Source organism: Tinamus guttatus, unplaced genomic scaffold (assembly GCF_059628265.1).
Source record: "Tinamus guttatus ecotype Peru unplaced genomic scaffold, ASM5962826v1 Tinamus_guttatus_pri_ptg000150l, whole genome shotgun sequence".
In the NCBI taxonomy this organism is placed as follows: domain Eukaryota; kingdom Metazoa; phylum Chordata; class Aves; order Tinamiformes; family Tinamidae; genus Tinamus; species Tinamus guttatus.
This window is the reverse complement of record NW_028288684.1, coordinates 11,030,323-11,049,537: the sequence shown is the minus strand read 5'-3', so window position 1 is coordinate 11,049,537 and position 19,215 is coordinate 11,030,323. Positions and strand designations below refer to the sequence as shown.

At 39.0% G+C, this 19,215-nt stretch overlaps 1 protein-coding gene across 1 annotated transcript in view; it reads left to right on the top strand.

Annotated features, from left to right (window-relative positions):
* The window catches only part of DDX10 (DEAD-box helicase 10), a 146,811-nt gene that overhangs the window by 23,705 nt on the left and 103,891 nt on the right, over positions 1-19,215 (top strand). Inside the window, exons 11-13 of the mRNA XM_088522229.1 lie at positions 3,217-3,304; positions 7,769-7,857; positions 15,381-15,846. Of these exons, the coding sequence (XP_088378355.1) occupies positions 3,217-3,304; positions 7,769-7,857; positions 15,381-15,846 (643 nt within the window). The remainder of the gene's footprint in view (positions 1-3,216; positions 3,305-7,768; positions 7,858-15,380; positions 15,847-19,215) is intronic.

The window sequence follows — 19,215 nt, the reverse complement described above, 5'->3', positions numbered from 1 at the left end:
TTTTAGGGCAGTGCAGATCTTCCCATCGGAAGTTGTGTTTGAGAAGGAAAAATGCAGACGTGTTCCCATGGGTCAGAAACTGCTCCAGCCTTTTGTGTGGTAGCGACGCGCTCAGTGTGTAAATGGTGTTTGAACAGCTGTGTGGAAGGCAAAGTATTGTTCAGCCAGATAAAGAGCAAACCTGCCGTTTTCGGGTGCCGTTTTGGCAGGGTGGTGCTTTTTGTTACTTTGGGGATTTTTGTTTTTAATTCCACTTTGGTGAGGATGGAGAAGGGAGCGTGTTTTTTTTTCAAGCAGTGCTTGCCTTCTGATGTTGAAAGTGGAAAGCAAGAGGAAAGCAAAGCATCAACCAGCAAACTTAGAGAGCAAATGCACCTAATAAGCTCATTAAAAAACAAGCAAGCAGAGTTCTGTTTTCATTTTGGCATAGCCAGGTGTGACAGTTTTTGTAATTGGTTGCCAAAATAGCAATGCCAGGCTGTAAATTTGCAATGTGTTCAGAGCAAGGAAGAAGAGGAGAACAAACAAACAAAAAACCCCAAAAAACCAGGAACAGCCTAGGTGAAAGGACAGACCATGTCATGAAATCAATTTCTTTCTCTTCCATAGCTTACTCTTGCTGTTTTTAACAGTTTAAGTAAGTTTATAAATTATGATATCATTAAAGTTTTCTATATTTAGTAGGTTTGTCTCTCCAAATAATGACATGCACAAAATAACCACAAGGAAGAAACATGCCAACTCCTTATTAAAACAGTACATTTTAGCAATGACCAAGTCCTCACTTCTAGACTCCAAAGAAGTGAGAGGGAGGGTGTCATGAAATGATATTGGAGAGAGAAGAATGCAGTATTCTGGCTATTTAAAAATCTTCAAGTTTGCAAATGTACACATTCATTAACAAATATGTTACCTCAGAATGTGCTTGGGGCACTGTGTCCTATTTGTTAACATAACTTTAGATTTACATCAGTGTCTTACCTTGCATTCACCTGTAAAATATCAGTATTTTATGTCTCTTCCAAGCCTTTTTCTTACAAACTTTAAAAAATTACTGAAGCTAAAATCTATGTCAGGCAACAAAATGTTGCATCCTGTCTAAGTTTATTTTGCATTATGCTTGGAGCCCCACTGACATATTTTCTCCTGTAAATATTTAACCACATTTTTACAGTACTGAAGTAATTTTAGAAAATAGTAACAGTGGGCCCAGGTGAGGACTGGGAGTTGGTGTAGGCTTCGTTTGGCAGTGAGTCAGTCGTGACTACAGTTGAGCACTGCTCCAAGACCAGTTTTGCATTTACTTAGAGATCTCATGGAGACCATGTTGCCTCTGCTTATTTATGAGAATGCGAGACTGCCAGATGTTTTGTTGACATCAAGTTATGATACCTGTTGTTTCTTTCCTGTTCTTAAAGCCTGTTATTCTGTTATGAAGGATAATTTAATTGATTAGTTGTGCTTTGCTTCTGATTGAACTATGTTGGCTGTTACATATTGACTTCTTTTTCTTTAGGTACTTTCAAATTGCTTTTTTTCAGTATTAAGTTAAGAAAACTAAATTAAGTGCTCTTTCCACCCTTTGAAGACGAGAACTGTCTTTACCTGTTTTATCTCATAGAATTTCATCTGCCTCAGATGAATTCTCAAAATAAATACAACTATGGCTCTTATGCTCTGGTTTATTTAGTAACTGCTAGGGAGCGTGTTTCTTTTGACCCATTGGATTATCTGTGTACCTGTTTTCCTGTGATCTCCTGCTCTGGTGTGAGCTTGGACTGTGGTGTCGCTGCTGGTGGCTGTCTGGTTGCTGCCCCACCTTGAGTGAAGACAGGGAAAAAAGACACTGGAAGATTCAAGTGCCTTGATGGCAGCTCTTAATACCTTTCACTTAACAGCAGTGTCTTAACGGTTTTAAGTGCTCTTTGTTATTTGTGTTGTCCCTTTTTTGCTCTTTATATGTCATTTTTACCTATGCTTCTTATTTTATTCCTGTGTATTCAGTTTTTTTTGTACTTGCCCTCAGTTCTACTTGAAGGTTTCTTCTAGGATTTTAAGTGATTGTAAATCTGTTGATTCTACCTTGCTGCACTTTTTGCTCTTTCTGTATTTTCTCTGCAGTGAAATAGTATATTTGGTGTTTTAATGTAACTTGAGTCATTGCATTTATTTGTGCCACTTTTCTGTGTTAGATTGTGAATATTCTCATTGTCACTCTTCCAAGTTGCTGTCATCTTCTAGATCTTTGGTAGAATAAAATCTAGAAAATCCTCCTGTCTGTTTGCCTTTTCTCTTTGGTATCTTATATATATTCAGTTCTGCATGTAAACCAAAGACTCAGTTTTTGTCCTGCTGAATTTTTTATGTCTCTTACCTGTTTGATATCTGTGTATTCAGAACAAATGATCTGTTTGCTGAAACAAACTCAGGCATTTGGTCTTTGACTAAACAGTAGCAAAATGCTCTTGCCTCTACCATAGCCTTCTACCTGCATCTGACAGAGACAGGAAATCTGAGTAGTGAGGAAATTCTGGGTGGTAAAGCTTGATGCTTTAGGAAATTAAAGGAAAAACATTTTCTCTAATACAACAACTGGTGCTTCTTCACTGGGTCAATATCTTTGAGGAGGCCTTAAATCTGCTCGTATGTATGATATATGCTATATCATAATATCTCATATATAAATCATATATATAAAAATCTGCTCATGTAAATTTCAATATAATTTACTTTTGCTCACCTGAATGTAGTGGAGAATTATTTTAATTTCGGTACTGCCAGGCAATGAATCGTATTTAAGCTTTGAAAAATGGTGAGAAATTTGCTTACGAAGGCTGCCAGTGTAGAGTGGTGCTATAATTCATTGTACATTTTTGTTTCTTTCTCAGCATTTTTATGAATTCAGGAAATGTTTTAATGTTTAAGCTTTTTAATTTTAATGGCTTTGTCTTTGAAAAAGTTTCGCCTCCTTGAAAGCTTGCTCTGGATTAAGAAGTCTGAGCTTCTGTTGACCTCCTCTATATTATTCATTTCAGGAATGTGCCTTTCATTGTGGATATAGTTCCAGTGTAACTTTGTTCAGAGAAATAACAGTTATGCAGTTTAAAACAATATAGAGGAAATGAAGATAACTCTTGAGCAGGATTTAACAGGTGCTTATTTCTGCGTGTTCTAGTAATTAAAACTCTTTTTTCCCTTTCTCTTTTAATTTATTAGAATCAACCCTGAAAAGCTTACAGACATCCAAAAGAGGTTGCAGGCCTTTTTGGCTCAGGATCAGGAGTTAAAAGAGAAAGCTCAAAGGGTGAGTTATCTGTGCTCAGTTCTTGAGCCATGCTGGTTGCAAGAGCAGTTCTCTTTTAATAACCAACCTGCTGATATGTGTCCTACCAACGGTGCTTGGAGTTGCCAGTTTGTTCTTTTTTTCATCTTTAAAAGCTTACATCAGTGGAAACAATTGTCCTGTCTTAGCACTTGATGGTCAGTATGTCTGTAAGGCCTGTGTGGGCTGACTGGGCCCAGGCTCGTGCCCCTGGTGCCTGAAAAGCCACCTGCCCTACTGCTGTTGGGACAGTTACTAAGACATAGGTAGGAAACTGTCTCATTTTAGAGTCTTCGGTACACAAGTAGTTACTGCTTCACAGCAATTTGTTTTTAGTATTTGTTTTTGGGTCTTTTGCAACTGTTTGAACTGAGCTTGGAGGGACCTTAACAGGCTGATGAAGTGGGACGACAGAAACCTTCCATACTTGTCCTAGAAAGGGGCCAGTAAAGCCTTTCTGGGCATTACTCTGCTCTTCTATTTGTGTTTGCTGACCTTTCCCTGGTCTTATGTTGTATTTGTATTGGGAGCTCTTTGTGCTTAAATCTCAGGCTGAATTTAGCATATTCTTGTAGCGCTGCTGGTATCAGCCTACTGTTTCTGCAGTCTTTTAGCAAGATCTGGAGTTCAAATTAAGATGCAGGGAAACAAGATGAGAAGAAAAACTCCTAAAATCTTTCCGATTTTTTATAGGTAGAGATGAATTTTAAGGAGTATTCTCGAAAGCCAAATGATGAGAAATCAGGAAATGCCAAAGCCTGATAAATATAAGAACTTTTCAAGGAGAAGATTACTGAAATTCTCGATTAGTGTAAGATACTCTGCTGTGCCTGATGGGTAGGGTACCATGAGAAAGGGATCATGGACATACTTAAAAAAGCATACAAGCAAACAAAAAAAACCCCCAAAATTCACTTTATTAAAATGCCTAGGGAAGGTACTGAGAGCTTTGTGAACAAATTTTCTAAGGAATATTCAGAGGACTATTTTAAAAACTGGTTTTGCCTTCAGAGCATGCCATACTGCTGTGCACAAATACTTGCAGCGTGTGGGATATCAGTGCAGGCTTCATGGTGGCCTTTCACAGGCCAGGCTGCCCAGGGATGCATCTGCTGCCACAGGAGCAGTTACACAGTTGGTGTCAGAAGTGACAGGGCAGCTGCCTGGGGGAAGATCAAAGTAGGAGGGAGCTGCAGCACCTTGGAATGGAAACAGTAACAAACCTTTTCCTTCTGTTTCTGACTTTGGCTTTTTAAGAGCTCTTAAAGAGGGAAAGATCAGTCGAAATTGAACAAAATAAAATAATGGCAAAGCTTCAAAGTAGCAGCAGGATGAAATCAAACAAGGGTCTTCTGTCAAGGTGACAGATAAAATGTTGAATTCATTTTGAAAATCCAATCTTTATTACCCTGTAAGCCATTTTTATTGTCATTTTTCATACATGTAGGGCAGTGCTATGTGATCTTGCAAACAAATTGTAAATAGATTCAGGTTTTGAAACTCTTAAAATAAGAAGTGGATCACTGTAGAAGGTGCTCTCCCTTAATAGTGTGTTTACTATGTAAATGCCCCCTGTAGTCCTCCATACTGAAACTTCCAGTCTGATTAAAACAGTAGCAATACTGCAGCAGAAATCTTGACTTTGGAACCCTATTAGGAATGCTGGATTTGTCCAAGACGTGTGTTCTGCTGTCTATGCTGCCTTGTTCAAGCTGGAAACATCTTAACATTTATAAGAAATAAATTTCCTCCTGGAGTTCCGGGATGGAGCAGCCAGGCAAGTCACAGTGCAGATAGGTACGAGGGTCTGGCTAGGATATTGTTTATTGTACTGATGACATAGGATCTAAGTATTTTGACCCATCACTTTGGAGTCCAAATGTGAAAATCCATTTGGGAAGTTTGAGGCATGAAGCCCACATGTCTTTAGCTATTTCTGTAATAGGCCTGCAGTAAAATACTGCTCAGTGTTATACTCATCCACGATGGTCTAAGTTAATTCGTCTGGTGATACTTCTGTAACTTTCAGTTCAAAAAAAAAACCTGAAAGTTATATCAAAACAGCAAAAATAGTAATGGATAATATGAACTGGTAGAGCAGAAAATAATATTTGAAGAAGTTCAGGCTGATGAAATTTGTCCTCCTTTAGCTGTCTAGTCTGTATGCATAAGAGTGTCCAAGTCTTAAGAGTGCTGAATAAAATCAGAAAAGATGACAACATTTCAAAGGCAGCCTAAGTAAATCAGATTTCGGTTTATGGCACTGCCGCAATGCTGAAGTCATTTGGCCTTTCTCTCCCTCGTATCCCTTTCGTGCTCCATCTGTCTGCCTGTGCCTTGGTGGTGAGCTCGTGGGAGAGGCTTTCCCTGCTGGCCGCGTTGGCAGTCGGGTCGGCTGGGGCGGCAGTCGCGCTCCTCTCCCCGGGGCTCCTCGTGGGACGCTGCGCTCGGCCGATGTCCGTTTCTTTGCTCGGGGGGAAGGCAACGCCATGGGCTGAATGCAGATTCAGTCCATATCAGGCCTGAAAGATTGCTTTGAGCCTCAGCGTGCTGGACCCTGTTGGTAACAGATGAGCAGTATCGATTGTCGATTTTCTGCTAGTTTCTGGACTGCAGGAGCAAAAGAAAGTAGATGGATGGCTTGATTCGTTATCCAGAAGGTGGAATGAGATTTGTACTGTGTGGAGTGGTGCCCCATGTGCACCTCCAGATCTGCAAATCTTTTAAGTTTCAGGTTCATGGTGGAGAGACCTTTATTTACCCTGCTGGCTTTTGCCCACTGGTCCATCAGTTCCTGCAGAGAAGGAAGAGGCTCTGCCATTCGTTGTCTCTGCTGGTCAGCAGAGGATTGATGAGATCTAGAATTTTAAGTCTTTTTAAGGATGCTAGTCATTTAATGTGATCAAATGAATGTTTTACTTCGCATTCCATTCTTGATAGTACCTGAACTGGGTTTTTTTTTTTTTTTTTTTTTTGGAAATTGTCCTCCCCTAAAATTAATTGAAACCGATAATTGGGTCAAGAAACTTCACTTTTCCAAGTGATGGCCTTTTGGGGTAAGCAAGAACATGAAAATTTACTTCAATAACAAAGATTATTGAGCAACTTCAAAAGAATAGCTATTAGTTTACTCATCTAAAAACTATTAATTCTTATTTCAACTTAAAAACAATTGGATGTGCTTTAATGTTTGCATATTTTATGACAGACCTTTTTAAATGGAGAGGAAAAGAACAACTTTGCTGTTGTTGTTTTTTATATTTGTTTCTCATTAATCCAGACTCTTCCAGGGTAACTTTATTAAATTAGGAGTATGTAATTAATGCAGAAACAAGTAGTTCAGAAAAATGGAAAAATAAATTTGAATGTCAGACAACAGGAGGCCGTCTCAGAGTTCTGCTAATGACTAAGGAAAGCAATAGATTCCTCACGTGCCTACTTTCCAAGCAGTGCCCCAAACAACCACCACAGCGTGCTGCATTGCGATAAACCACATTAGCACTGGCTGCTAAATGCAACTTACAGCAACCTCTCTGCCTTGGCAGCAAGAGAAAGCTGTGGAGTTTTGTGAAGTGGTTTTGTATGGATTTCTTTTTGCTTACTCCAGTGTGAATGGGAATAAACTGTAAGAGGATCTATCTAGTAGTATGTGTCAGTGACAACAGAGGGAGTTTCGTTTAAAGGAACGCATTGATGACAGAAATATACTACATAAAGATATAGAGATGCGAGGCTCTCTAAAATACAGAAGAGTGAGGTTGTTTCCCTGTGGTAAGGATGGAGGAAAGCATAAGACAAGATTGAATTGTCCTGTTATGCAATACTTCAGGTTTTCCTCGTGGAAGTCTGAGATTAGACGGAACATCAAACTTGGACTCATATTAGTTAATATGAGTGAGTGACTTTGTGTTGGTCAGCTCAGCTGTATTTGCTGGCTGCATATATGCAATTAGCTGGTGGCAGATGCAAGGTTATGTGAATTATTCAAGGCTGCAGTGAGTGAGAGGCAGCAGAGTTGAGCAGAATCTGCTTGGTCAATCATTGGCTAAGATGAAGTCAAGCTAGCTTAGGTAACAGCAAGAATCTTGCTTATTTCCATGTAATTCTGAACCAACTTCAGAAAAACTTTACCCCACCACTCTACCTCCCCAAAAATCCCTTTTGATTTTTTTTTCTTCCTGTTTTGGAGAAAATAAAATGATGCACTGCTGCAAACTTACCCAATTTAGTGTGCTTCTAATGAAATATTAGAATATTTGAAGTTCAGTCCGTTTTGTGTAGTGATATGTTTTGGCAGATCTTAATATTGGGTAAAAGAATTTCAGCGTGAGCTCGGTATTAGACCAGTTACAGAACTGGAATTCTGTTTTGTTTAGACCATAGTATTTCATGTGTTGATCAATTAATGATTTGTTTGCTCACGAAATGCTTCTGTTTTCCTTTCAGTGTTTTGTATCCTATCTGCGTTCAGTTTACTTAATGAAGAATAAGGAAGTATTTGATGTTTTCAAATTGCCTCTAGCAGAATATGCCCTGTAAGTATGACCAGTGGGAAACGTTGTATTTAAACTGAGACATTTGTAATGCAAAGTTTCATCATGCATGATAGGTTTAAAATAGTTAATGCTTTTAACTGTGCTAACACACAGCATCTGACATTCTCTTGTATTTCTGTTTCATTGCTATGGTGTGCTTTTGCTTATTTTCAAAGACATTCTAAATAGAAATTCTATAAAACAAACAAAAACCCACTGTACCTCTACAAAGCGGAAAAACTTACAGTAAAAGCAACAAAAGCAAGAGTTGTTGTGTACAATGCAAAAGATGGAAATCATGAAATAAAAGAACACAGACTTTTTCCTTCAGACTCTTAGCTAAATGTGGGCGTATTTAGTATATTGCTTAAAAGAGAAATTGAAATATGTAAAGATGTTACATTGCAACCTCATTTTACATGTGATTTGGATGTTGTTCCTTAAACATAAATCACATTAAAAAAAAAAAGGTAAAAAGAAAAAAAAATAAAAAGGCCAGAAAAAAAAAGAAAACAAAAGCAAGCTTTGGGGAAGACAAAACATTTATGCAGTGGGCGAATGTTGGATGTTTTACTGTATTTTGTACACAAATGTGAACATTTCACGTTTTGTGTGGGAGAGAGCTTAACTCTGGCAGGTTCATTTGAACAATGTTGACCATCTGGGACCATTTTAAAATCCTAAATTTTAGAGTAACCTCATGGGAGATAAGGTATTTGGAAGGGAGCAGGGAGGTGCTGTGTCTCTGGAATTTCATACAGGTGTGACTTGAACATTCACAGATTACTCAAGTGCAGAGTATCTGGGCTGTGTGCTGTGCAGTAATTAACTTGATGGTTTTCTAAACTGTCCAAACCTGTTAAAATGCCTTCTCACCTTATGAACTGAAGAATTTTCAAAGACAGAACTTGCAAAACCCTTGAACAAGCCTTTTCTGTGCTGAGTGAAAGGGATAGCGACAGACTTTTCAAGAAGATTTAGTGATGTGCTTAGACTTAGTGGGATGTGCTCACAAATTTCACCAATGTATTAACAAGTCATCTAGTAGGTGGTGGTAGTACTTGATTTAAGGAATCCTAGTGTCTCTTTTCTGGGTTTCAGCATGATGTGTCGTCTAGTATTAGATATTTATGTAGGCAGAATAGTCTACAGATCAGTCATTCTTTGACATTGTTGCCAGGATTTGGTCCTTCATGAAAGAGGATTTGAATCTCGACTCTGCGAAGTTACTAATAAGTCATATCTGTATTAAAATGGGAGAAATTAGATGAAGTTTTTATGTAGAGGAGACATTTAGGACTGTGAAATATATGGAAGTGTAATCAAAAAGTCAGAAGATACTAAATCTAGGAGACAATTTAGAAATTCTGCTCTGAGCCTCTGAACTCTTTTCACTGACACTCTTTTTTTTTCTCCACTCTGCAGGCTGTTAATCTACCTAAAAACACCCTACCATCCTCTGGCTTTCAATTCAGTGTACATGCCATAGTGATATGCGGGATCAGTCAGCTTGAGGAGTCTGAAATGTGCAGTGCCCTAGTAATCTGTTATGTCTGAATTCTGCTTTCAAAAGCAACTCTGTTATGCGGCATTCAAAACTCAGGGCAAACCTAGAATAAGAATCCTTTCTTCCTTTGACCTTCTTTGTGTGTTCTCCTCAATGTATTTAGTCCTTCTGCAGAGATTTACTGCTTGTTCGATGCCTGTTGCGTCTTTAGAGGTTCTGCAGAGAAAACAGGCCTCAACTCCCCTGTCAGGTTTGTGTTTTGGCCTGTGGGGCACTTGCCTGCTGTTTGTACCGCTGGCTTGCACGACCTGTCTGCATGGAGATTCTCTTCAGCTCTGCTGCTGGAGTCCCTGAGGAAAAGGAGTGGTCCTTTCCTCAAATATAGAAATATATCTTAGAGATTTATCACCTTCAAGCTTCCATACATTTGTATTCTGTCCATTTCCCTTATAACAAATTACAAGTAAGGCTATTTGCTGGAGGAGGCCTGCGCAAACCTTGTGCTGGTCTTTACAGAGCCAACCTTTAAGTACTTTCAGGAGAGCTTCAGTGTCAGGATAGAAGAGGAATTTGTCTTTTAACTGCAAAAGACAGCCTTGCAACACAAATGTAAACAGATGAAAGGAGGGAAAGGCGTAATTCGTTGCTCTCTCTTCTTGCATAGAAGATGAAGAAGGGAATCTAAATATCATACTCCTCAGGCATTTTTTTTTTCTTTTAAATGCTAACATATATCTCAGTCTCTGGGGGTGTATTTGAGTGGGCAATTGCCCTAAGGGGCTGCTGAGCAAAGTAATTTTCTCTGATGTCCTCCAGGAAGAGCAGAGGAGGAAGCAGTATGTTCCTCTGTTCAGCTGTGCACTGGTACAGAGAGGATGAAAGAAAGCAGGTAGAGATAAAATTACTTGGGAAATGGTGGAGAGGCACGAGAAAAAATGGCACCTCTCTGCCTTAGCGGTATTGCGTAGGGAGCAGCGCTGTGAGGCCGCGCGTGGCTGCAGGTGCCCCCAGGTCGGGAACGAGCCCCGGCAGGGTGGAACAGGGGCGCCCGCTCTGCGTTATTCTCCAGAATAACTACAGATAGGACAGGAGGAAATAGCAGAATCACGGAATGGTTGAGGTTGGAAGGGACCTCTAGAGATCATTTAGTCCAACCCCCTGCTCCAGCAGGGACACCTAGAGCACGTGGCACAGGGTGGCATCCAGGTTGGTACTGAAGATCTCCAGGGAAGGAGAATCTACAGCCTATCTGGGCAGCCTGTTCCAGGGCTCTGTCACCCTCACAGTCAAGAAGATATTCCTCTTATACAGTTTAAACTTCAATTTGTTTCAATTTGTCCTTGTTAACTCTTGTTCTGTCATTGGTCACCACTGAGAAGGGTCTGGCCCCAGCCTCTTCACATTTTCCCCTCAGGTATTTTATACATATTGATCAGATCTCCTCTCAGTCTTCTCCAGGCTAAACAGGCCTGGCTCGTTTAGTCTTTCCTCATAAGATAGATGCTCCAGTCCCTTAATCGTCTTTGTTGCTCCATGCTGGACAAGTTGCGCTGGGGGAAGTTCAGGTTAGATATTGGGAAGAATTTTTAGAGTGGTGAAGCATTGGAACAGGCTGCCCAGCGAAGTGGTGTAGTCACCATGCCTGGCAGTGTTCAAGAAGTGTGTAAATGAGGCATTTAAGGATGTGGCTCAACAGACATGGTGTTTTAACAGGTTTACGGTTGTCCTCGGTGGTCTAGAAGGTCTTTTCCAACCGTAGTGATTCTGTGATTCTTTTCAGTGGCCTGTGCTTCTCTTTTGTTGCCTCTGACTCTTTGGGTCAGAGTTGTCTTCTTGTTCTGGAGCATTAAGAGTTATTTTAATGTAAAACTTTCTTATTTGAAACATAGACATACAGTAGATTATCTCCTTGTGGTTGTTAATACAGCCTTTTGAAAGCACATTGTCCTAATCACAGTTGCTCATCGCAAGCAGGATCCTCACCTGATCAGGTGGCAGAGCAAAAGCAATTTCTCCATTCATTTTGTGTATTAATCAGAGCCATCTGGAATGGCTGTTTAATTCAGACGTGTTACTTCAGTTGGTTTGCTTTCTCCTACTTTGAAATATTTGCACATTTTGTCTTCTAAAAACCTTTTGAATGTGGGTGTAATGTATAGTGCAAGGCAAACAATGAACATTTTTTTTTTTCCTCTTGAAATGGCTTGTGGTAGTATTTAATCCTCTGGGTCTATTTCAAATCATAGTCTGTTCTGTAGTAAAGAAAATCCCTGTGCTATACAGCATATATATATATGCTGTGTGTATGTGTGTGTGTGTGTGTGTGTGTATATATATACACACACTGTATAAGTATCTAGGACTCCCATCTTTTTAAAGAGTTGAGAGCTATGCCCAGCTTTTGAAACAATCCAAATAGTGGAATATCAAAATTATATTAATGCAAACTTCCTCGGATCTTTGGCTGCATTTTAAGTCTGAAGGCACCATTTATTTGAATTAGTTCTTTAAAAGTTTACTTTATTGTTTGTTTATTTTTCCCTATTTCAATAGCAAACAGAAGTGGTATTCTACTTAAAGCCCTATAATAAAAAGCCTTTTCTGCAGACCTTCTATTTTAGTCTTATTTTCTGAAAATCATGCTCAACCTGCTGTGAATCGGAGGAGGTATTTGAGAATCGTGCATTACTTAGGTGCTTTTACACATTCCCTGATCAATATTACTTTAGAGATTATGTCTGGCCATTTCAGTTACTGTAGATGAAGAGAACTCTGTGTTTCAACTATGATTTTGTTTATAGCAGAAAATAATTATTCTAGCGCTGATTTTAAACATGTTTTTGATGGTGTGTCTCCAAAAAGAGCCGTCCCGTTCCACCCAAATTTGAAAGAGGATTCTTGGTCAGCTGAGTTTCTGTTGTAGTTTTAAGACCCTCATACTCTGAGGCCTACATTATGGGTTTTTTTGTGTATAGTTGTAGTGTTGTGTGTTTAGAATTTAACAAATTCCACTAGGTAATTTGTATGCTTTTTCCTCTTTTTGCGTGAGAAAATCTTTCATATTGCTTATTCTGGAAGAGTTTGCATATGCTAGAATGAAAGTCAGGAGAAGAATATCTGTACCTTCAGTTTGAGTAGGATTGTAGTCTGAGTGGCAGCTTATGAATAAATGAAATTTGACATTGCCTGTTAGAGCTGAAGGGAAGAAAAGCTGGTTTATATATTCATTTTTTTTGGTATGACTGAACTCTAGATTTGACAAATGACTGAAGGAATAAATGTTAAAGAAACTGTCAGAATCTTACCATGGGAGGCATCTTTTAGCAGTAGCTTCTCAAAAATATTTCTCCAAAACAATTCTCAATTTGGAATATACTTTAGAAAAGAACTAATAGTGAGTCAAAATACTGATTATTTTTCTGAAGTTGTATAATAAGCATTTTTGGGATTGTTTGTGCATAGCTGTTATTTAAGCTTAGCTTCTTGTAGTTTCTTAAAACTAAATGAAAAAAAAAAAATAAGACACCTTCCCTGCTCTGCCTCTACCCCAAAAATGTTCAAGAGCTGAATTCTCTGGATTTGGAAATGATTTGAATTCTGATAACATTGGTCTTTTTTGACAGTGTTGCTGTATAGTATGGAAAAATGAACTCTAACTCATTACCAATTTTATGCCATTATTGAAGTAAAGCAGCAGTGCAGATGAGCAGTCTGGTGGATGGGGTTTTGTATTTGAATGAGCAAAGGTGTTTTGGAAGTTCCCTTTCTTATGGGCATGTCTTTTTTGGCTTGTATGTTTTAACTTCTCTTTGAAGAGACAAAAGTGTTTTGGTACCCTTTTCATACTTGAAATGCTTGGTTCTAGCTTTGGAGATGTGCAAGTGCTGACAACGTGCATATATATATACGTGCATATATGTGTGTGTATGAGAGGTGAACTCAGGTGCTGTACAACTGTCACCTGTAGTACTTTGGCAACAGTAACTTTGAGTAACAACTCTAACTTTGTAGAGTTAAAAAAGTGCTACTTCTGTAGCAAAATGTTACAAAAGCTGGAAAAGAGAAAAGATATTTGTTTATCTCTTGCAGATAGTATTTTTTCCCCATTTCCCTTCCCTTTCAGAAGAGGGAGATTGCAAGTTCACTGAGGTTACAGTAATCTCTTTATACATATTTTACTGTGCTTGGCACTGAGGCTTAATTCCTGATTCGAGTCCCTCCATCTGCTGCAGTGAACTGTTAAATCTACTTTGTTTGACTATTTTTGTTTCCGTTAGTCAATAGGCCAAACTTTAATGTGTAATTTCGTTACAAAGGTAGTGTTAGTTGTCAAATGCTATCACAATTTAAGATTGTTTGTTGTTCCCTTTTCAGTCCCCAGATGTGTTGTGTACACATCTTTTCTGCAGTGCACACTCACTAAATGCACAAAATGTACTGAAAACTTACCTTGAATGATTTAAGAAAAAAATCTATTTGCTTTCAAGTGCCCCAATGAACCATTGCTGTTAGTTGCTTGAAGAGAAACAGTATCAGGTAATTTTGGGGGGCATTTGTTGCTTTTTGAGCATGATGCCCCTCCTGTTGACTGCTCCGTCTCGTTGGCAGCTCTCAGCAATTCAGGAACTCCAGGACCTCCAGTCCCCTCTTGCTGCTCTGCAATAAAATTTTGGCTGCTTCAGGGTCTGTTTTTTAATGACATTTATGTCAGAGCCTTTACGTGTTGATTCTTTTCCTATGATGCAACTTGGGTTTCTCTATTTAGAGAGCTGTGTAGCAGCTGGAAGGCAGAATGCTGTGTGCTTGAAGCAGGCAGCACTGGATGGAGGAGGTGGTGTATAACTGTCTAACAGTCTGAATTGAAACAGGCTGATTTTTCCATTTGTGTGTGTGTGTACATATATGTATATACATGTGTGAATATATGTAAGTACATTTATATGTCTGTCTGTTAATGTCTTTTTACCAGTGCCACCTTCTATTGGTCCTCTCTTCCTGTTATGTGTCTAGGTGGACATTTTAGTTAAGTTTTTTGCCTATTTGCTAAGTATTAGTAGCGCTCCTTACGCTTGGAGTTCTCTGTTGTGTATTTTTAAAAGCAACTCTGGCCTGTGTGTGTTTGTAATAGAGTACCAAAGTCTTCCCCTGTATTCTTATTCCTTTAATGGAGAGGCACGTTAAATCAGGGAGAGACTTTACTGTTGCTCTACAATTTGTGTTGGCGGTGTCAGAACTTACATTAGTGGGCAATGATTAAAATTACTGAAGTCAGCTACTTTAAAATGATCTGGTAGTTGCTGTTAGTTGGAGACCAGTTCCCATGCAGTGCTGTCTGGTATTATTCCTATATAATATTTGCATGGATTTGTTTTTGGCTAATTTTTAATCCTTTTTGGAGTCTTAATAGACTTTGAATCGTCATGAATAACTGAGTGAAAAATTGCTGCTGTTGGCTGTGTTAGTGCCACGGAGATCAAAGCCTTTCAGTGCCTTCTCTGAAGGGGTGCAGGCAGCGGGGCTTCCTTTCAAGGGACAGATAAGGGACAAAGAGCTCTTGACTCTTTCTACAATTAGTCATTCCTTCATATTGTGCTTGTTTGGATAGTGCTGGGCCATCACTACCTCAGTCATGACACGTGTATTTTCCACGAAAAACTGTACTGGTTTTTCTTCTGCCATATCATATTGTAAACGATATTTAGTATGCTCCTGTTTTTAGTTTTAGAGGTTGTTTGCTGTCTTCTCTTGGTAGACTTCCTAGTCATTCTTATCCTCCTAGTCTTTTATTCTCCATTATTTCATCTTTCTTTCTCCCTTGATGTTCTCTTGTGTTTTCAAGGTAGAATATCATATTATGTGTCAAAAAATCCATTTTATAAAGATGTTGGTCAAAATGCATAGATATAAATTACCGTAATTAAAATCAAAGCAGTTGAGCCACTGGTGAGGGCTTCTATTTCAGTCAAATTTTGATTTGTGTCAACCTTTCGGAGCATTTATTTAATTCTCTCCTTAGATCCCTTGGCCTTGCGGTGGCACCGCGGGTGAGATTTCTTCAGAAAGCCCAGAGGCAGCTGCTGGTGAATGCGACCGCTGAAGAGACAGATCCCTTGAAGGAGACAAAGCAAGATAAAAATACCAGCTCCTCGGTAAGCAGAGAGGGAGTAGAGAAATCCAGAGCTGCTTTCAGTGGAAAGGCATCTGTTGAGAAGACTATTGAAGAGGACGCAAAGGAAAAAAATGAAGAATATCCTTCTTCCAGTGAAGGTCCTGGTGACAGTGAGTCTGAGGAGGAATCGCAAGAGGTATCGGAGGCAGAAGAGGAGGCGGCGGCTCCTGTCTTGGGCAAGGTTCCAAGTGCAGACTCCATGCGGTTCTTTGAAGATGATGATGATGACGATGATGATGCTAGAGACCTTGATTTGCTGACAGTGAAACGACAGAATGTTTTTGGTGTGGAAACTAAAGACAATCCAGCTCTGGTAAGTGCGTATTATAGTAAAGCTAATGAATCTTGATGATTTTATATTGGACAGGCTTCAGGTAAGGAAGAAGAAAAGGACAAAATTAAAGAATACCCACCTGCCCTACTAAATAACTGGTTTTATTTATCAATAACAACTTGAATACCTAGGAAATGTTGCCAGTTTTCTTTCACTTACTGCTTTGCTTGTACCTTCCTAAAATAGCTGCAACTTTTAGTCAAAATTTTGATGGGTGCTGCAGTCTGTGGCACTGGTAAACCCACTGCAATGGACGATGCATCACATTCTAAAGCAGCTCTTAACAAATGATCTTGAACAATAACGTAATCTTTCCATCAAAGGTTTTAACGAGATGTTTAGACACATGGAGGGAGAGAGGATGCTTCTTGCAAAGCTGGTTCTAAAGTGTTATTAAAAGTACTCATATAGATCTTTTCCTTGGAAAGTACCTTGATATCCCAGAGTTCCTCTACTCCGTGTTCTGAGAGATGTTGTTTTTATTTCATCTTTAAATACAGCATTATAGTAAGGGTTTTTTTGGGGCTTAGAAAAAATGAATTTGGTAAGTAGAGGTTGTGGGTTTTTTTGTGTCTTCTCCTTCTTAACAACTAAAACTGTAGTAAAGAGCAAGTGAAATGGCCATCTGCTTCAGAAAGGTGTTTTTCTTAATTTATATGCATGCAAAAGGAGCCTTCTGTTAAGCATTTAGTTTTCCAACTGATATTTAAAACTTCCTGTGCTGTTATTTAACAGATAGAGGCCTCACCCCTAAACTTAGACTGCTCAGCCTGCTTGCTGCACTTATAAGCAGCACTTTTCCTTTGGTAAATTGCTGATAAACCAGTTTATAGGCTAACTTTATTGAAGATGAATAATTGTGCAGTAACTTAACACCTCCCTCCCTATGTGTAGGCCACACGCACTGGCTCTTGAGGAGATAAAATCTTTAAATTTCAAGGTTGGGGATTTCAGTGGGTAGGTAACCTTTAAACAGTTTTTCAGCATTAAACATTTATAGGTTAGTTTAAGCTCAGGCAAGTCAGAATTTTTCTTTGATTTATTTTCAATAAACTGCACTGAGGGTTAATTTTTCCTGCACTTGCTATGTAAGTGTGGGAAGACCACGTATGTGAAGTTATTTATACATAAATGCATAATTATGAAATGTTTAGTTAATCTTCTAGGCTGCTGCAGATTAGAAGTGAAAAATTGAAAGTTTTGTATCATTAGGAATTTAGATAACATTTAAATAATGCCTTACATAAAAGCTGCGGTTGTGGAAGATGCAACTATTAGAAAGCCAAAATGAAGAGCATGTGGTGTCTAACTGGAAACTGACCTTGTCCGAGGCACCCATTCCTGTGGTGGTTACTGACTTCCGTTAATATGGAAGTCATTGACAGAAATGTGAAATACCTTCAGCTTATGATGTAGTTTTTAATAGAAATAGAAAAGTGAAGGTTTTAATGTTCTAATATAAGAATGAATGGGATGGAAATTGTGCACTGTTTTACATATATAGCTCGACGTCATATTTTATATACATAAATATATTAAAAACTTGGTATTTTTTACATCTGTTTATTTTCTGGATAAGAGCTTTGAAGGTGTTATTTTTGCATTAAACCAGTTCATATGAAGAACTGGAGAGAGAACCGATCCTTTTGGGCTGCTCGGTCCCTCATTTCTCACATCCCAAGTGCAGCTCCCATATTGCTGTATTATGGAGTGTCCTTCCAGGAAGGACTCGGAAAGCAGTTGGAGCGCAGTGTGCTGAACCCTTGCCATATTTCTGCAATGAAGAAGTGCATTAATTAGTAGTGCCAAATGCTGCAGAGTCTAGGAGTAGAGAGTGGAGTATGCTCTTAGCTGGATCAGGTATGTTTTCTATATCTCTTCTCTGCTCTTCTCTACTAAATGAGGTAGGAAAAAAGGTGTGATCATCTAATTGTAGGAATATGCCCAAGAAGAATGAACTAAAAGTGTTGACACTTTTAACTTATGTTATTAATTTTGCAACTTTAATATTCTTATATTTTGCTGCATGGTGACAGCAAGACAGTCCCCTGCTCTTGTTGAACTTCAGCATGTTTCTGAAAATGGGAACTTTCTTTTGAGGTGCAGGTTTTGTCAATGATGGAAATACAGGAAATATAGTAGCTGGTTGAGCTACTAAGAGGTGGTGGATTCTAGTAGGGAAGAATTAGATGTTCAGGTTTGTGCTCCTTGGAGCTCTAAAATGCTGCAAATATTGCCTAGTATAAATTCTCTAACTCACGTAATTTTAATTTCCTTCAATTAAGAGCAATATTTGTTAATAAAAAGCATGCAGCATGATTAAGGGAGTGCTTTTGTCAACCCCCCATCACCTCATCTCTGTGTCTCTCCTAGCCCCTCCAGTCTAAGAAGGAGCAAGAGCAGGTTTAACACTGGCCTTGAGCCTCCCTGGGTGGTAACGACTCCTGAGCACAGGCAGCACCTACCGCTCCTTGTACCGGGGTGCAAAGGAGATGGTGCCATAAGTCATGGGATTGGCTTGGAAGTGCTTATACTCTTATGCTTAAAAAGAGGTGGTCAGCTGTGTACATAGAGCGATTAGCAAATATGCAGTATTATTCAGCTGTTCTGCTAACATCTGGAAATTATTCATTTCAAGTGCATTTAACTGTATTGATTTTGCAAGGACTTTCAACGTTCCCTAGTTGTAAACTTTTTTTATGCTGATTTTATGAAACTAGTTGTTACATTTTCAAATGCAAAGGCTGTATTTCTTAAACTTTAAGCACTATTCATCTGAGAGCAAAGATTAAGTCTGCAGTAGTGCTTTGTTTACTCACCGATTTAGTCATCTTGTTAGAAATGTCACATATTGTCAGATTTGTCTTCTGCTGTCAAACGTTCTCTTTTAGAATACAGGATATTTAACTAGCGAGTTTGTAGGATGCGATTTTGTTACAAACTTGTGAACATCTTGAACTGAAACAGCGTGACCTGGGTAAACACTTGTTTATGAAAGTAGGGAAGAAGAGATAAGGGTGAATCTCCCTAAATAGCAATGATGTGGAGCCTGTGCCAGGAGGCAGGAACTGGTCGCTTGTTGTAGCGCGACTTGGTACAGAAAACGTATCCAGGAGACAGAGTTTTGTATACACCAAAGTGAGCCCACAGTTCTCTAGGCTTTTCTTCTGTAATGCTGGGAAAAAAGATGCTACCATGCAGATAAATGGAGATCATTTTTCAGAGCTGCAATTCAGCTTACGCTGGCTTTTCTCTCTGAACTTGACCTCCAGTTCCGTGCCACGACATAAATTCTGAATGATCCTGTGGTTATGTATTGCTCCCTCTCAGTGGACAGTCTTTAGTTCC